This window comes from Pelophylax lessonae (assembly GCF_965119305.1).
Source record: "Pelophylax lessonae genome assembly, chromosome: 1".
In the NCBI taxonomy this organism is placed as follows: Eukaryota; Metazoa; Chordata; class Amphibia; order Anura; family Ranidae; genus Pelophylax; species Pelophylax lessonae.
The window spans coordinates 223,775,187-223,791,174 of record NC_138768.1 but is presented as its reverse complement, the minus strand read 5'-3'; the positions used below and the strand labels follow the sequence as shown (position 1 = coordinate 223,791,174).

At 42.3% G+C, this 15,988-nt stretch overlaps 1 protein-coding gene across 1 annotated transcript in view; it reads left to right on the top strand.

Annotated features, from left to right (window-relative positions):
• MAPKAPK5 (MAPK activated protein kinase 5) overlaps positions 1 to 15,473 on the top strand; it is a 108,815-nt gene extending 93,342 nt beyond the window's left edge. Inside the window, exons 13-15 of the mRNA XM_082243788.1 lie at positions 1,674 to 1,778; positions 13,267 to 14,305; positions 15,237 to 15,473. Of these exons, the coding sequence (XP_082099914.1) occupies positions 1,674 to 1,778; positions 13,267 to 13,364 (203 nt within the window). The 3' untranslated portion in view covers positions 13,365 to 14,305; positions 15,237 to 15,473. The remainder of the gene's footprint in view (positions 1 to 1,673; positions 1,779 to 13,266; positions 14,306 to 15,236) is intronic.
• The last annotated feature ends 515 nt before the right edge of the window (positions 15,474 to 15,988 follow it).

Genomic DNA, 15,988 nt, shown 5'->3' with positions numbered 1-15,988 from the left:
AGATTTTTGCCATTCTGAGACTCATTGCCAAGCTAAATCCATTGGAATGGGTTCACAAAAAAGTGGACAGTAGACCCTGTTGTCCTAAACAAACATTTTATTGTCCTTTTTATAGAAGATGTTCCTTCATTTAATGATTATGCAGGCAGAAAATTTTGAAATGCTAATAAGACTGCTGTCACTGTAATTTCTGATTGTCAGACTGCAGTTAAACAGATTAGGGTTTTCTAACATCAAGCATTTGTTGCCCAGCTTTGTAAGGCCACCATCAGGCTCATACTTTCACCAGGTTTTACTGCAAGTTGTAGGGAGGATGTTTAAAGTCTCTGTAGATGCAGTCTTCAGCTGCAAGGTTTGACACCTTGACAGAATCCACACCGCAGTGGACCAAAATACGTTCGTGTTTGGGAACCCAACTGCTCAAATCCAGTCGCCTTGTTAGGGGAAAAAAAGCAGCTCAGTCAGTGCTGTAGGCTAAAGGGTGCAGCCCTGATCTGTGTATTCTGATGGCAGGGAGTCTCCCTCTTGTCAGAATACAATGACACAGCTGGGAGGATACCTCAAATGTGTGGATGGGGTAATCGGGTCAGGCTCTTTTTTTTTTTTTTTTTTTCAAACCTTCTGATTGAATGAAAAAAACGGACTCCTCTACAGCCAGTCTTGGATTGTCCAGAAATTCTAAAGCTGGCCTTTCAAGCATCATTTTTTTTTTATATTTTTTTTTTTAATCCGCTGATGGAAAAAAGAGAGATTCTCCCATCCACACAAGTGAGGTGGATGCAGGAATCCTCCCTGAAGTGCTGCTGTTTTCTGATAGTGGGGACTCGTCCACTGTCAGAAAACACTGATCAGTGATGCAGCTGATTGGTTGCAAAATTTTCTTTTCAGACAGCCCGTTTGAGAGAAGTCGTCCTATTTGTTTACCTTTGCTTGTCCCTTTTGGCTTCCTGAGACGCATCATATCTTGGACACTCATTCTCCGCAACACACTTTTATTTTTTTCTAAAGTAGTACATGCACAGTGCGTGCTCTTTCCCTATCTTTATCTATATGTCCTGTAAGATATTGGGGACAAGCATGGGCTGTTTTACTCGTAAGGTGGGCTATGTCTTTAAGCAGTGACAGGCCCCATACTCTTTTAATGTATGTTCACTGCAATAATTGCACTTGGCTACTTATAAATCTCTTTATTACAGTGACATATATCTGTGGACCGGTGTTGGTGTTCAATAATCATTTAAAACTGAATTAGACTCTTTATACTTTGCCCAATAGCAAGCTTATAGTACCTCATTGATGTAGAGAGTTTTCACATTCTCCTTCCATAGATATTGCCGTAGGACTATTGTGTAAAATCATAGGGTGCAGGTGCGTTGTAACTCTACACGGGAAAACCCAGTGTAAATCCTTATTATGCTGTTCAGAGTATCTAGTAAGCATGTTTGTTCATACACACACATATATATATATATATATATATATATATATATATATATATATATATATATATTTGAGATTCTGGTTATGAGTTTCTTTGATGGTGAGCTGCAGAGTTTTATTCCACTTTAAGGACCTGAATGTACGGTCTGCTAACTCAAAGTCCACCCAATCCCTGCAGATGCAAACAAAAAAAAGGTATACTCAGACATTCAATCCTTGTTCTCTTTTTACAGGAGAAAATGAAGACGAAAAATTAAATGAAGTTGTATACGAAGCCTGGGAATACAACAGAGATTGTAAACTACTGAGAGACACATTGCAAAGTTTTAGCTGGAATGGTAAATTTTGAAATTCTGTCATCCAGTTTTATCTTAAAGTGAATCTCATCTGATCTTAAATGTTTCTAAGACTTCTCTTTTTAAGTGTCTGCAGGTAATTGTGTTAAGTTAACCATAGACAGATTAGACTTGGGGTGATTCAACAAGAACAAACTGAATTTTGATTGGTGTATGGGCGTTCCTAGATGATCGTTTGACTTCTGTAGAACAAGAATTAGCTGCAGCAGCCATTAATCAGCGTTTTCTCTTTCGTTCATCGACTGACACAGCGCTCCATAAATCATAACTACTGGGTTATATTACCTCCTCCAGGAGTAGGACTAGAGGGAAACAAAAAACACCTGGCTACACCCATGGGCCATCCTCATCCTGGTATATAACCCCCCTCTCTGCTCTAGGTAATCAGTTTTAATCTCTTTAGTCAGGAGTAAGGACCTAAGCTCCCGACTGGGATCTCTGGACCTAGCAATTTTTTTCTCCTTCCTTCCTTTTTTTTATTTTCTCTCAGGAGATCTACACTCAACTGCCGGGCTGGGATAATGTAGATCCAGTGGTCCTCCTAGCCCAACCAGCGAGCACGTGCAGACCGCAGCTATGCGCTTGGTTGGCCGCAACATAGCCTCACAGACAGAGGCTGGCCTGCAAGTTAAACGTCTCGCAGGGTCGCATATGACCAGGCTTGGGTCTGAGTCGCAGCGGTCCCTTGGCCGACAGCTCCCCTACTTTGGTGGCAAGGATTGCACCATGGAAGGGGGTAAGTACAGTCCTGCCTCTCCCCTTTTGGCAGTTTTTTGGGGTGGATGCGGGTAACCTCCAGGGACAGTTGGACCTACCTGTAGGTTCCCTGCTTCCTATCCTTAAAATCCCTCAGTGAGTTGGACTTCCCCCACTCCCTTCCCCCCCCTGTCTGGACCTGGAGCCTGGTGGGCGTCCCAGGGCAGAGGATGCATCGGAGACCCCTGGGGTCTCCCCCGCTATCCCCACTCTGTAAGGGTCCTGGGATAGTGTGCCCTGGTAGTTTGGAGGACTCCCAGTGTAGGAGACCCCTAGGTGCATGCCCCACTGTTTTCAGTGTGGGTATAGTGCGGGGGGGTCCCAGTGCAGAGTGTGCAGCGGAGTCTCCCCTAACTTGTGTCTTACCTTCAGGAGGGGGTCCCCTTGCAGAGGGTGCAGCGTTGCAGAGGGCGCAGGGAATATCCTGGCACGGTAGACGCTAGAGGCGACGAAGCCTCGCGGGGATGCCAAAGTTCCTCCTCAGTTTCCTCTTCCTGTGCCTGGGATATATGAACAGGGATGGGGGTCCATGATGATGCTGGGTTCGAATTCTCTGCGCTCTCCTGGTCGTTAGGGTGAGTCCTTGGGGGTCCTGGTTATCTCTCTCTCTCAGCTGATAGGTACCCTGAGCCTTGAGAGGATCGTTTATTGGTGCCAAAAGATCGTTTTTGTACTGCAAGGTCTTCTTTTCCTTATGGAGCTTCAGGGTCACATCTCCCCCACTGACGCCTTCATGAAGGTAGCAGGTCCCACGGAACCCAAACTTCCAGTGGTTGCACTGAAGCTGGTCCTGCAGTCCTTAATGTCCTGGGTGGAAGTGGCGTGCGGGCAAAAGCCCGGGAGGAAGCATCCCCCCGCCTTCCCCTGCTCAGTCTGTCTCATCTGATTCTGAGCCTGATGCCGACGTGGACGCGGCCCATCCAGAGGGGCTTTATATCACACCCCAAATCCATCCGATGGTGAGAATGATTCCTCCACAGTAGCAGCAGTGAATGAAAAAGCGCCGGTAGACGCACTTATCACTGCAGTGCATTATACTTCAAAAATTGAGGATGTGGCTGATGTAGCCACAGACGTGGCTGTGTTTGGTGTGCATAAATCACCTTGTACTCTAAAGGTGTTTCCTTATGTGCCTTGTTTTTTACAGGTTTTCCTGTAAGGAATGGAAACAATCAAAATTACCCTTTGTGGTCCCCAAATGTTTTACTGTACGTTACTCTTTTGAGAAGTCCCTTTTTTAAAAAAGTGGACTAGTTCACCAGTGGTGGACCTTCCTGTTTTCAGGTTGAATAAAGCAACCACGATCCCAGTAAACGAATCTCCGTCCTTTAAAGACCCGGCTGAAAGGAAAGTGGAGGCTGTGGCATGCAGCATGTTTACTATGGCTGGGTCGGCATTGTGGCCAGTCTTTGTCTCAGCCCTGGTGTCTCAGACCCTAACTGAATAAGCCAAGCTTTTGCACCAGGGCCTGGGGGTGAACAGGTTCCTGCTGCTTATGTTGATTTAGCGGACCAGTTGGTCTATGGGCTGCCGTTTATTTGTGATGCAGCTTTGGATACATCTCCTGTGCTGTCCAAACTTTCTGTTTCAGTGGTGGTAATTAGGCGCGTGCTGTGGCTTAAGAATTGGTCCCCAGGCCAAGCCTCTAAGAAGGCTCTCGTTGATCTGCCCTTTCAATGCTATCACCAGTTTGGGGCTACCCTGGATGACATCATTAAGGGTATAACGGGGGGGGGAAAGGGCTCTGAGGAAGAGGGTCCTCCCTCGAAACGCGTTAGCCCTATCTATTCGGACATTTTCAAGTTTGCTTCTCACTATTAAGGAATATGGTCCTGGGGTCTCTGGATAGCCAAAGGAATTCTTTGGTTCTATGATTATATACAGCATACTTTTGTGAGTATAATGTATGTTGTGGTTTTTAACCATTCCCAATAAACGTTTTATGGTATTGCACTAGGTCGGTGCGCCCTTCTCTTGTTTTTCATGCTTCCAAATGTTCAAAATGCTTGTGTCATCGCTAGACATATGCCGGTTTTCGGTAAGTCGATATGTCGCGGTATTGCATAGCCACGGTATTGTTATTGTGCCATTTTTAAAATACCGAGTTTCTCTGCTCCTGGGTCTGACTTGTGAATTGATACATTTCAGTGAGCTGGATGACTCATTCACTCACACAGCTAACGCCTTTCAGCATTTAGGCTCCATGTACACGGGACGCTGGAAATGGCCGTTTAGGAGCAGTTGGGCGTTTTTTTCAGAAGCCCCTGAACGCAGCTCCATGTTATCTTATCTGTCCATGTACACCAGGTCGTTTACAGTCATTTGCAGGCAGTTGCGTTCAGGGACTGTTTTTAGAACGCAATTATTTGCGTTCGAACGTGTGTTTCCCGGCGTTTCAATCGCACAAACGCGTCCGAACGCGTCTGAACAATATTTTTATATAATTATAATTTTTATGACCTCTAGGAACGCTTCTAAACGCAAACGCCCGCAAACGCTGCTAAACGCCCGCTAAACGCGTGTACAAACGCGACTGAACGGACGTTTCAAACGTCCTAAAAATTCCAGCATTCAAAGGGACTTTTAACAACGTCCCGTGTACATGGAGCCTAAAGCCCCGTACACACGTACCGATGGTCGGCTTACAAATGTTCCTCTTTTCTCCCCGGGATGTCGGTGTCTGCTGAAAAGTGCAAAGACAGCACAAGAATTTTGTCCGCCGACTGCAGAAGTGATGTCATGTAATGGTTAACTTTCCCTGTGTTTTCTATTTTCTGAGCATGCCCAGTCTTGCAAATCTGCGGTCTGTCGGCCGAATTGTGTACTGACAGGCGAACAATCGTCCGTTCTGGTGTCGGCATACAAATATTTTCATGTTTGCACGAAAGACTTTTGTCCGCGGATTGTGCGCAGACATCTGTCGGAGGCACCATACTAACACGCGTACAATCGGCAGATCCTTCGTCCACCGACGTTTGTATGCCGACGATCGGTACGTGTGTACGGGCCTTAAGTCTCCCAGTAACTATAAACAAAAATGATTACATTGTATCTTTTCCTTCCCTCTGCCAGGGAGAAAGGAAGTTTAACCTCTTAAAGACTGGACCTTTTTCTGACACTTGTTGCTTGCAAGTTAAAATCAGTTTTTTTTTTTGCTAGAAAAGTACTTAGAACCCCCAAACATTTTATATATTTTTTTAGCAGAGACCCTACAGAAAAAAATGGCGATTGTTGTAATATTTTATGTCACACTGTATTTGCGCAGCAGTCTTTCAAACGCAATTAATAGACTTTAATGAATAATAAAAAAAAAAAAACGTAACCGTAAAGTTATCCCAATTTTTTTTTTTTTGTTACACAGAGAATCGTGATCTTTATTCCAAGCTAAAAAATCGTGATTCTCATTTTGGCCAGAATCGTGCAGCTCTAATATATATATATATATATATATATATATATATATATATATATATATATATATATATATATATACACACATACACACATACACACACACACACACACACACACACACGCGCGCATAGCAGCCCACATTACATTATTATATAGCCATCAAGCAGTGTCTGGCCTACCTGGTGATGACTGGTCCTGGCGCTCTGATCCAATGGCCTGGTCTTTAAAGGGGCAAATCCTTGCGATCCAGAAGTGGTTAAACCTGCAGGAGGACCGGTGTTTTTATCTATTAATGACTTTACTATTGTTTAGGCCTCGTTCACATGTATGCGGGTTGGCGGTTCACATGTATGCGGGTTGGCGGCCCACATTTGCACAGGCATAGCAGCCCATTGATTTGAACGGGCTGCTATGCCCTCATTTTCCGCAGAAAAAAGGTGCATGCAGCATTTTTTTAAAATTCAGTGGCCTTGAAATCCATCCTGCTTTTGCACCATGCGACTAACCTGCAGTTCCTGCTCTGGCAAGCTTTCTGCATTTTTTGTATACGTGGGCACGGCATTTAAAAACAGTTTGCGTGTGCAGCAACGGCAGGTAAGTCGCATGGTGCAAAAGAAGGATGGATTTCATGGCCACTGCATTTTTTTAAATTCTGCATGCACCTTTTTTCAGCTGAAAACGCAGGCATAGCAGCTTAAGCCCATTCACATCAATGGGCTGCTATGCCTGTGCAAATGTGGGCCCCCAACCCGCATACATGTGAACCAGGCCTAAAGCAATAGTAAAGTCATTAATAGATAAAAACACCGGTCCTCCTGCAGGTTTAACCAATTAATGACTTTACTATTGCTTTAGGCCTGGTTCACATGTATGCGGGTTGGGGGCCCACATTTGCACAGGCATAGCAGCCCATTGATGTGAATGGGCTTGAGCTGCTATGCCTGCGTTTTCAGCTGAAAAAAGGTGCATGCAGAATTTAAAAAAATGCAGTGGCCATGAAATCCATCCTTCTTTTGCACCATGCGACTTACCTGCCGTTGCTGCACACGCAAACTGTTTTTAAATGCCGTGCCCACGTATACAAAAAATGCAGAAAGCTTGCCAGAGCAGGAACTGCAGGTTAGTCGCATGGTGCAAAAGCAGGATGGATTTCAAGGCCACTGAATTTTAAAAAAAATGCTGCATGCACCTTTTTTCTGCGGAAAATGAGGGCATAGCAGCCCGTTCAAATCAATGGGCTGCTATGCCTGTGCAAATGTGGGCCGCCAACCCGCATACATGTGAACCACCAACCCGCATACATGTGAACCAGGCCTAAAGCAATAGTAAAGTAATTTATAAACAACACCTCCTTCAGGTTTAACCACTTCTTGACCACAAGGATTTGCCCTCTTAATGACCAGGCCATCGGATCGGAGCCGAGCGCCAGGACCAGTTATCACCAGTTAGGCCAGACACTGCTTGATGACCTATTTTAGGCCTGGTTCACAGAGTCTGTACTGACTGACTATATAATAATGTGCATAAGTGAACCAAAGCCCCTAAATTCAGCAATGAAATTGAAGTGAGGTGGAAATTTAATAATTTAAATTTAATAATAGAATACCGTGATAATACCGTATACCGTGGCAAAACCTTAATCAATTAATCGCAGCATGAAAATCTGATACCGTCACAAGCCTAGTCATCGCTATATGCTCAACTTCAGTGAAAACGATGGTAAAAGTGAACTCTCACCAAATGTTAGACCCTCAAGTGTAAATGGTCTTAAAAGGCATATATAATATTGGCCACCAGATGTCACTCCTCCCCTTGTTTACTTGCTTTATCAGGAAATATTCTATTCCATATGTCCTCCCAGAGAGAATAGTGAGCCAAAAACAACTACAGTATAGTGTTAACATTCTCGCACACACCACAAAGACTGTAGAATTGTTGTGCTGCAATACAATCAAAAAGTGTGGCACCCAATCCACCTAAACACAACTGGTGCATATATTACATCGCTATCGCAATCAACTGCTGTGTCCCCCTCCCAAAGGAATAAACTCTTACCAAATGTAAGGACCCTTATACTGCATAGGGTCTAGGCAAACATTTATTATTAATCTTTCCCCTTCTTGGACTCACCTTCCAGTTGCCCAAATGGCATTGAAATACTTCCATGGAAGTTTATAAACATAGTGTAGCAACCAGTGAACCACTTTATTTAAAATTAAAAATGCACTTACATGAGCATAGGAACCAGAAGTAGCCACAAGTATGCCATCTTGTTTTACCTGTGTCCGAAGTCACTTCCTCGACAAGACTTTCTCAAAAGTCGTGATGACAAAACTTTTATTCATCAGCTTACATTGTGTAGTCCATTGACAATGAATGCTGGTAACAAATGCAGACAAATAATTATTCTGCTGTATGCGTGGCACATTATAGCCTCATTTAAACTGGGCATGAGATCCTGGCATTTTGGTGCAGGCACCAGACGCATAGTCCAGCCCTGCTGCCAGCCGCCTGTAAACCTCTGAGAGGCTGAAAGCTGCTGACGCTTCACTGAGTAGGATAGTTTACACTCAGAGACAAATTCCTGGGATGTAGACTGCTTGCGTTTTTACAGGCTTTCATTATGTAGGCTAGGTACCCCAGTGCCTTTTACCCACACCAAAATACCAGGATCTCATGCACCAATGCTAATGCCCAGTGTGCATGAGGCCTTACAGGGCCATGCATACAGGAGAACGATTATCTACATTTGTTAGTAAAGTACCCCCTTCACTGCTTGGGTACAGGCCTGCATATGGCATAACTGTGTACAACGTGGACACCAGTTCCCGGTATCCATGTTTTGGTCTTTGATGTTTTATGACTGCAATATTGGGTCAGAAACTGGTCCACATGAAATAGAAGTACATATGTCAGATGGCTGTTTGTTCACATGCATTCAGAGAGAACCGTCATGCTGGATTTTTAAAAATTGATGATTGAGTAAACTTGCTCAGTAATTTCTGTAATTTTCTCTTGGATACCATTCTGCACGTATTTCTGAATGTGGACAGCGACAGCCATCTGATTGCTTTCAGCACATTATTATTATTTGTGAGGTCGGTTTTTGTGAATGCTTGTGCAGGTTTCACCAGTGTTCCCAAGACTTCCAAACTTTTAAAACAAACGTGGGGATTTAAAATCAAAATCTTACGTTTATATGCTAAATGAAGTTTGTCTTCTGCTTTTACATGTCGCCTGCGACATCACCTACTGGTAAAATCTGAAACTGCACCACAATAATAATAAGCATTAGGCTTCATGCACACTAGCTTAAAGCGCTCCTATCAGTAGCTTTTGAGCATTTTTTTTTTCTGCTTGAAGAAGCAGATAGTGTTATCCTATGTATCCATGCACACTGTTTTAGTCTAGAAGCATTTTTGAAGCTTCAGTTTCTAAGTGTAGAAAAACCTTTTTTTTGTGCATTTGTGAGAGCGATTTTCAGGCAGAAAAAACACAGAACTCTCCTAACCTCTAACTGCTGGTTTCCAGCTTTTTTTTCTGTTACGGACTCAAGAGAAAAAAAGGGGCTGAGTCACATTACAAAAATGCTAAAACTTCTAAATGCTGCTAAAAGCCAGAAAAAAAATGCTGATTATGAGCGTTTTTCATTCAGCATTTTTCTGAAATGTTATTGAGCTTGTGTGCATGAAGCCTTAGGCTCCTTTTACACATGCGGACCGTTTGTCTGTTTTTCATCCACCATTGACGGATGAAAAATGAACATTATTGCATCTCTATGGAAAAACGGATGTAAATAGATCATCCATTTAAATCTGTTTACATCGGAACCAATCAAATCCTTATTTTTCTAGCGTTAAAAGAACTAATCGGATGCAAACTGATGTAAAGTGACAAATGGACCTTTTTTGCATGAAAAAATAGCGCCAGGACTCAAGTGGTTAAGGACTCTGCCTGGTAGATTTAAAAAAACGGATGAAAAACTGATGTAAACTTCATCTGGTTTTTCTTTGAAAAAATGGGACTTGACTGATGAAGTGAAGGGGTCCGCAAGTGTGAAAGGGGCCTCAAGGCTATAGACAGGCAGAAATCTATTGTATGTTTTATCTCCTATGTGTGAATATTGCCCATGTATTATACAGCACATTACCTGGTTCGTAGAGTTATTTATACTAGTTTATGCACCAAAGATCCAAGGATCTAATAATTGACTGTCTTTTCACACACATGTACCCACGTTAGGGCCATTTTTAGAGGAAAATATTTAGCCTATCAGAATGTTCAGTTTATGGGAAGAAGCCACAACATTGAAAAACCCCCCACAAATATTTTACAAGTTTCCTGGGGGGGGTTTGAAAGCCTAAACTGCAAACCACTGTAAAGGGGTCTGACCGAGGCTCCGATATATACCTTATATTACTAAAAGTATTGGGACGCCTGCCTTTATACGCACATGTAGTTTAATGGCTTCCCAGTGTTAGTCCGTAGGGTTCAATATTGAGTTGGCCCCCCTTTTCAGCTATAACAGCTTCAACACTTCTGGGAAGGCTGTCCACAAGGTTTAGGAGTGTGTCTATGGGAATGTTTGACCATTCGTCCAGAAGGGCATTTGTGAGGTCAGGCACTGATGTTGGAGAGAAGGCCTGGCTCGCAGTGTACGCTCTACTTCATCCCAAAGGTGTTCTATCGTGTTGCGGTCAGGACTCTGTGAAGGCCAGTCAAGTTCCTCCACCCCAAACTCGCTCATCCATGTATTTATAGACCTTGTTTCTGCACTGGTATGCAGTCATGTTGGAACAGGAATGGCCAACCCCAAACTGTTCCCACAAAGTTGGGAGCATGAAATTGTCCAAAATGTCTTTGTATGCCGATGCCTTAAAGAGGTTGTAATCCTTGTGGAAAAAAAAAAAAAAAAAAAAAAACCTGACAAAGGCATAATGAGCTAGTATGCATTGCATACAACGCATTAGGAAATACTTAGCTTAGAACGAAGCTGTCCCAGCAGCGCCCGCACACCGCTGAGATGGTTGACATCATCCCTGTTTTTTCATCTGGGTTCGCTGGCTCTGATGCTGTGGCTGGAGCCGCGATGACCTCACTCCTGCGCGCCAGAGCCGCCATTTGCAGCATGGGCTCTGAAGGTCCCGACACGGTAAGCTGAACCTTCATAGTGCATGCGCCCGTGACGTTATCGGCTGCATGCACTCTGAATATTTTTAGGAGATGTGCACAGTACCTACAGGTAAGCCTTGTTATAGGCTTACCTGTAGGTACAATTAAAGAAAATGTTTTTACTTCCTCTTTAAGAGTTTCCTTTACTGGAACAAAGGGGCCAAGCCCAACCCCTGAAAGAAAACCCCACACCATAATACCCTCTCCACCAAATGGTTTGGACCAGTTCACAAAGCAAGGTCCATAAAGACACATAGATGCGCGAGTTTGGGGTGGAGGAACTTGACTGTCCTTCAAGGAGTCCTTAACTCAACCCAATAGAAAACATTTGGGATGAATTGGGGTGGAGACTGCGAGTTGGGCCTTCTTGTCCGCATCAGTGCCTGACCTCACAAAGGCATTTCTGGAACAATGGTCAAACATTCCCATAGACAGTCATAAACCTTGTGGACAGCCTTCTCAGAAGAGTTGAAGCTGTTAGAGCTGCAAAGGGTGGGCCAACTCAATATTGAACCCTACCGACTAAGACTGGGATGCCATTAAAGAGGAAGTAAACCCTCCTCAGGAAGTTGTACCTATAGGTAAGCCTATATTAAGGCTTACCTATAGGTACTGTAAATATCTCCTAAACATGCACCGTTTAGGAGATATTTACCTTTAATGCAGCCAGTGACGTCACTGGCGCATGCGCTCTGAAGGAACGGCAGATCGTGCCGTTCCTTCAGAGCCCCGTGCCGTGACCGTCGGCTCCCGCGCGCGTGCGCGGGAGTGACGTCACCGCGGCTCCGGCCAATCAGATGGCCGGATGCCGCGATCCCGGAAGACGGGCGACTATACATGTCGCCTGTCATACAGGTAAGCGGACGGCACGGCGGGGGCTCGTTCTAAGGTAAGTATTTCATAATGAGCTACTATGCGATGCATACTAGCTCATTATGGGTTTCTCTTTCAGGATGTAAAGAAGAGAAAAAAATTTTTTCTCGGTTTACAACCTCTTTAAAGTTCATGTGCGTGTAAAGACAGGAGTCCCAATACTTAATGTACTATATGTAAAAGCAAGTTTAAAGAATTACGCTGTTCAATAGAGGTCTGTGGGAGTGTGGACACTTCAACCACCTTTTTATTTCAAAGCTTTAGCCCATACAGATTTCTTCAGTGACCAAAGCCACCTTTTATAGATTGTCCTAGCCTACATTTGTAACACAAGGCAGAAAGTTTTTCCAAAGTACTGTGGTAATGTTAGGATTCATAAAATTCTGTTGCCTTAAAGCGGTTGTATACTCCCCTAAAAAAAAAAAAAAAAAAAAAAAAAACCCTGCAGGAGAAAAGCATAATGAGCTAGTATGCGTCACATACTAGCTCATATGAAATGCCTTAAAACGAAGCCCCAACACGGTGACCCGATCACCGCTGAGGTAGCTGTCATGTTCCCTTGGCGGCTCCGGCACTGTGAGTGGCCGGAGCCGCGATGACGTCACTCCCGCACATGCGCGCGGCAGTCACTTTCCGGCAAGGATCTGGCAAAGAGCTCTGAAGGTCCGCCGGACCTTCAGAGCGCATGTGCCGCTGGTTTCATCGGCTGCATGCAGGACAAATATCTCCTAAACCTTGCAGGTTTAGGAGATATTAGTTATACCTACAGGTTAGCCTTATTATAGGCTTACCTGTAGGTAAAAAGTGGAATATACTACCACTTTCATTTGTATTCCTTTTGTAGTCCTTGTTCTCCTGTGGGTTTGCTTTCCAGAGCAAAGGTGAACTAAAGCTCCCCCCATCAGCAAACACAAAATTGTTTTCTTTCCTGGCATTACCCTTTGCACAGTCTTCTGTTAAAGCAGGCTGATCATTTTCTCCCTGTGATACATTTTGTGACATTTTATTGTCTGTATAGAATGTTTGTGTGGGAAAAGGGCAGGACCTTCCTGTCCCAGGTGGTACAATGTAGTTAGGTAAAATATTTCAGCAGTAGTGCTGTTATGGAAGTTTCCCAAAAAGGTTTATCCAGAAGTCAGTTGTTGATTTTTATAAATATTTGTAGTAAATCGAGATTGATTTCCTTTATAGGGGATAAATGTCTGCCAAATATGTCTCATTCTTGTAGTAATAACATTTTTTTTTTTTTTTTCAGGACAAGGATTTACAGACAAGGTTGATCGTCTGAAACTTGCTGAAATTGTAAAGCAGATTATTGAAGAACAAGCAAACTCTCAAGACGATTCTCAATAGCTAAAGTGTTTTTTTTTTTTTTTTTTTTTTTAATTTTTTATTTTATTTTATAGAAGAATATGTGCGTCTTAAATAACTGTAAAATAGTTTTATGTAAATTATATCACTGAATTTCCACACTGCTTGAACATACAGTATAAATGTAGATAGAGGTTTAAAAGAAAAAAATCATTGGTACTGTAATTTATTTAGAAAATATGAACTGGTTTAAATATTTTTTCACACTACTGTACTGTTAATAGGTACAAGCCTAGCAGGGAATACATAGCCGTTCATGAACTTGTAGTACTTTATAAAGGTATGAGCCCTCTTTTTTTTTTTTTTTTTTTTTTTTTTTTTTTTTTTTTTTCGCCCCTAGATAGTCAGCAGGCTGCTATGTACACAAGCTGCTTGATTCCTTAACTGTCAGAATAATACATTCTGAGCAATATGGTTCAGTCTCGGCTGACAGTCAACATGATAACATACTTGAAAATAGCTGTATGTTGAATGTAACTGACTTGGTTACACTGGCTGGCGGTATCCTCAGGAATAACTGGATAGAGCACATGCCTTTGAATTGTCACCAGCTGCTCTCTATAGGTGCCAGTATATTTCAGAAAGGTATAAGACTTTCAATTTGTATCCATGCTCTAGAAATCTCTGTAGCCTTTCTTCTTTCGTTGACAGAGTATTCATCTTTATCAAACCTGAAACTAAGCATTTTGTTGCTCTGGGCAATTTTTCCAATAGGTGGTGCTCTTGTGTAGTTCTGGTAAGACATACCAAGTATTTCTGTTCATAACTATTTTTGTTTTTTTTTTTTTATTTCTTTCTATTGTGGGGTGCTTGTTTGTCTCCTTTTTACTGCACAGTTCTCAGCTTTAATAGATTTCTTTTTAGATAATCTAGTTTTTTATCTTAACACTTTTTCCTTTAATATGAAATATGCATATATATATGTATAAAAGTGAAGTTGCACTGTGCATATGCATTAAATCACTCAGAATTTACCATGTGCAATATAAACGTTGACCAATACAGAAAACCTCAAAACAAAAGGACATTTGTAATATTATAAGTCCCAAAATGAAGTCCATTCACACTGATAATTTCAACACCAGTGCAAAAATAGATATAAATAAATAAAATGGTGTCCAAAACAATATTCAAAATAAATCCTCTCCGTGATGGTAAATTCTTCTACAACCAAGTGTGATATCCTCCACCAAAACAAGATGGCCTGCTTACCAGAAAGATTAACCTCAGCAGGTCAGCAGTGCTTATGGCTTAAACCCAGCCAGGGCCTTGTGTCTCCAGAGGGGTTAAGAGACTGGTTAAATCTCCTTTGCAAATATCCGGCAAGTAGTCCAACTTTAAAACCTCTCAGAAGGTAACACTCCCCATAACGAGCGAGACCGATGTCCCCGTGCCTTCCCCCTCACCAGCAGCTTCTGGAAAGATCGAACGCAAAAGCCGCTTCCGGGAGTAGGCAGGCGGGAGTAGGCAGGCAATCTTGTTTTGGTGGAGGATATCACACTTGGTGGTGGAAGAATTTACCGTCACGGAGAGGATTTATTTTGAATATTGTGTTGGACGCTATATTATTTATTCATATCTATTTTTGCACTGGTGTTGAATTATCGGTGGGAATGGACTTCATTTCTGGACTTTTATAATATTACAAATTTCCTTTTGTTTGTTTTTTCTATATTGGTCAATGTTAATATTGCACATGGTAAATCTGTGTGATTTAACTTGTATGCACAGCGTAACTTCACTTTTAAATATTGTCTAATTTGTGTCTGTCTCACATTTGAGTTGCTGCTTTTTGAATATTTATTATAGCGCAGTTTTTTTCTTCCCTTTAATTTGAAATATACATATGTTTAGTGTGCCTGAACATGCAGTGGTGAACTGCAGACTAAAGTGCCAATTCTTGGGTTCTCTAGAAACAATGTACGTTTCCGTAACAGCAGTGGTGTACTTTTTGTTTTTGTTGCTTGGCTTTCTTTGCCAAAGTGATCTTCCCAGCTGTATCTTGAAAAGCTCTTTCTTAGTAGAAAGTTTTGCTGAATGTACATCTGTGTAAACATGCAACTCCTCTCTGTACTGTTCATCTTCTGTGATTGCTCTTAGGTTCACAATCCTTTATTTTATTGTGTTGATTTGACCTTTGGTTGCTGCATGTAAACTGAATTCATGTAATGTCTCTCCAGTGAAGTTTTTTATTTTTTTGCATATCAAAGACAATGTCCATTGACCGTGCAAAGTTAAAATGAGTGTAAGCTGCATCTTTTTATCATCTGCATGAAAATTCATGGAAGTGTTCCATAACTTCTAGCGTGACTTCAGTTTCTAGCAGTGCAGTGTGGTTTCACCCAATTTTTGACAGTTCATAATTGGACATTTTATAAGTTATGGTATGCATTCATTAGATTTTTAAGAACATGAACAGCGATAGATTGATTTCTAGTGCTTGCAAGGTCTTAACAATTCATCATTACTATATTACATATATATGTATTTTCTCCCAATAGATCAATTCACTGTGGCACTAGGGAGAATAACCTTTTAGCACTAAGATAGGTGTGCAAGATTCATAAACCCATAGCAGCCAATCAGATTTCAGTTCACTGAAGTTG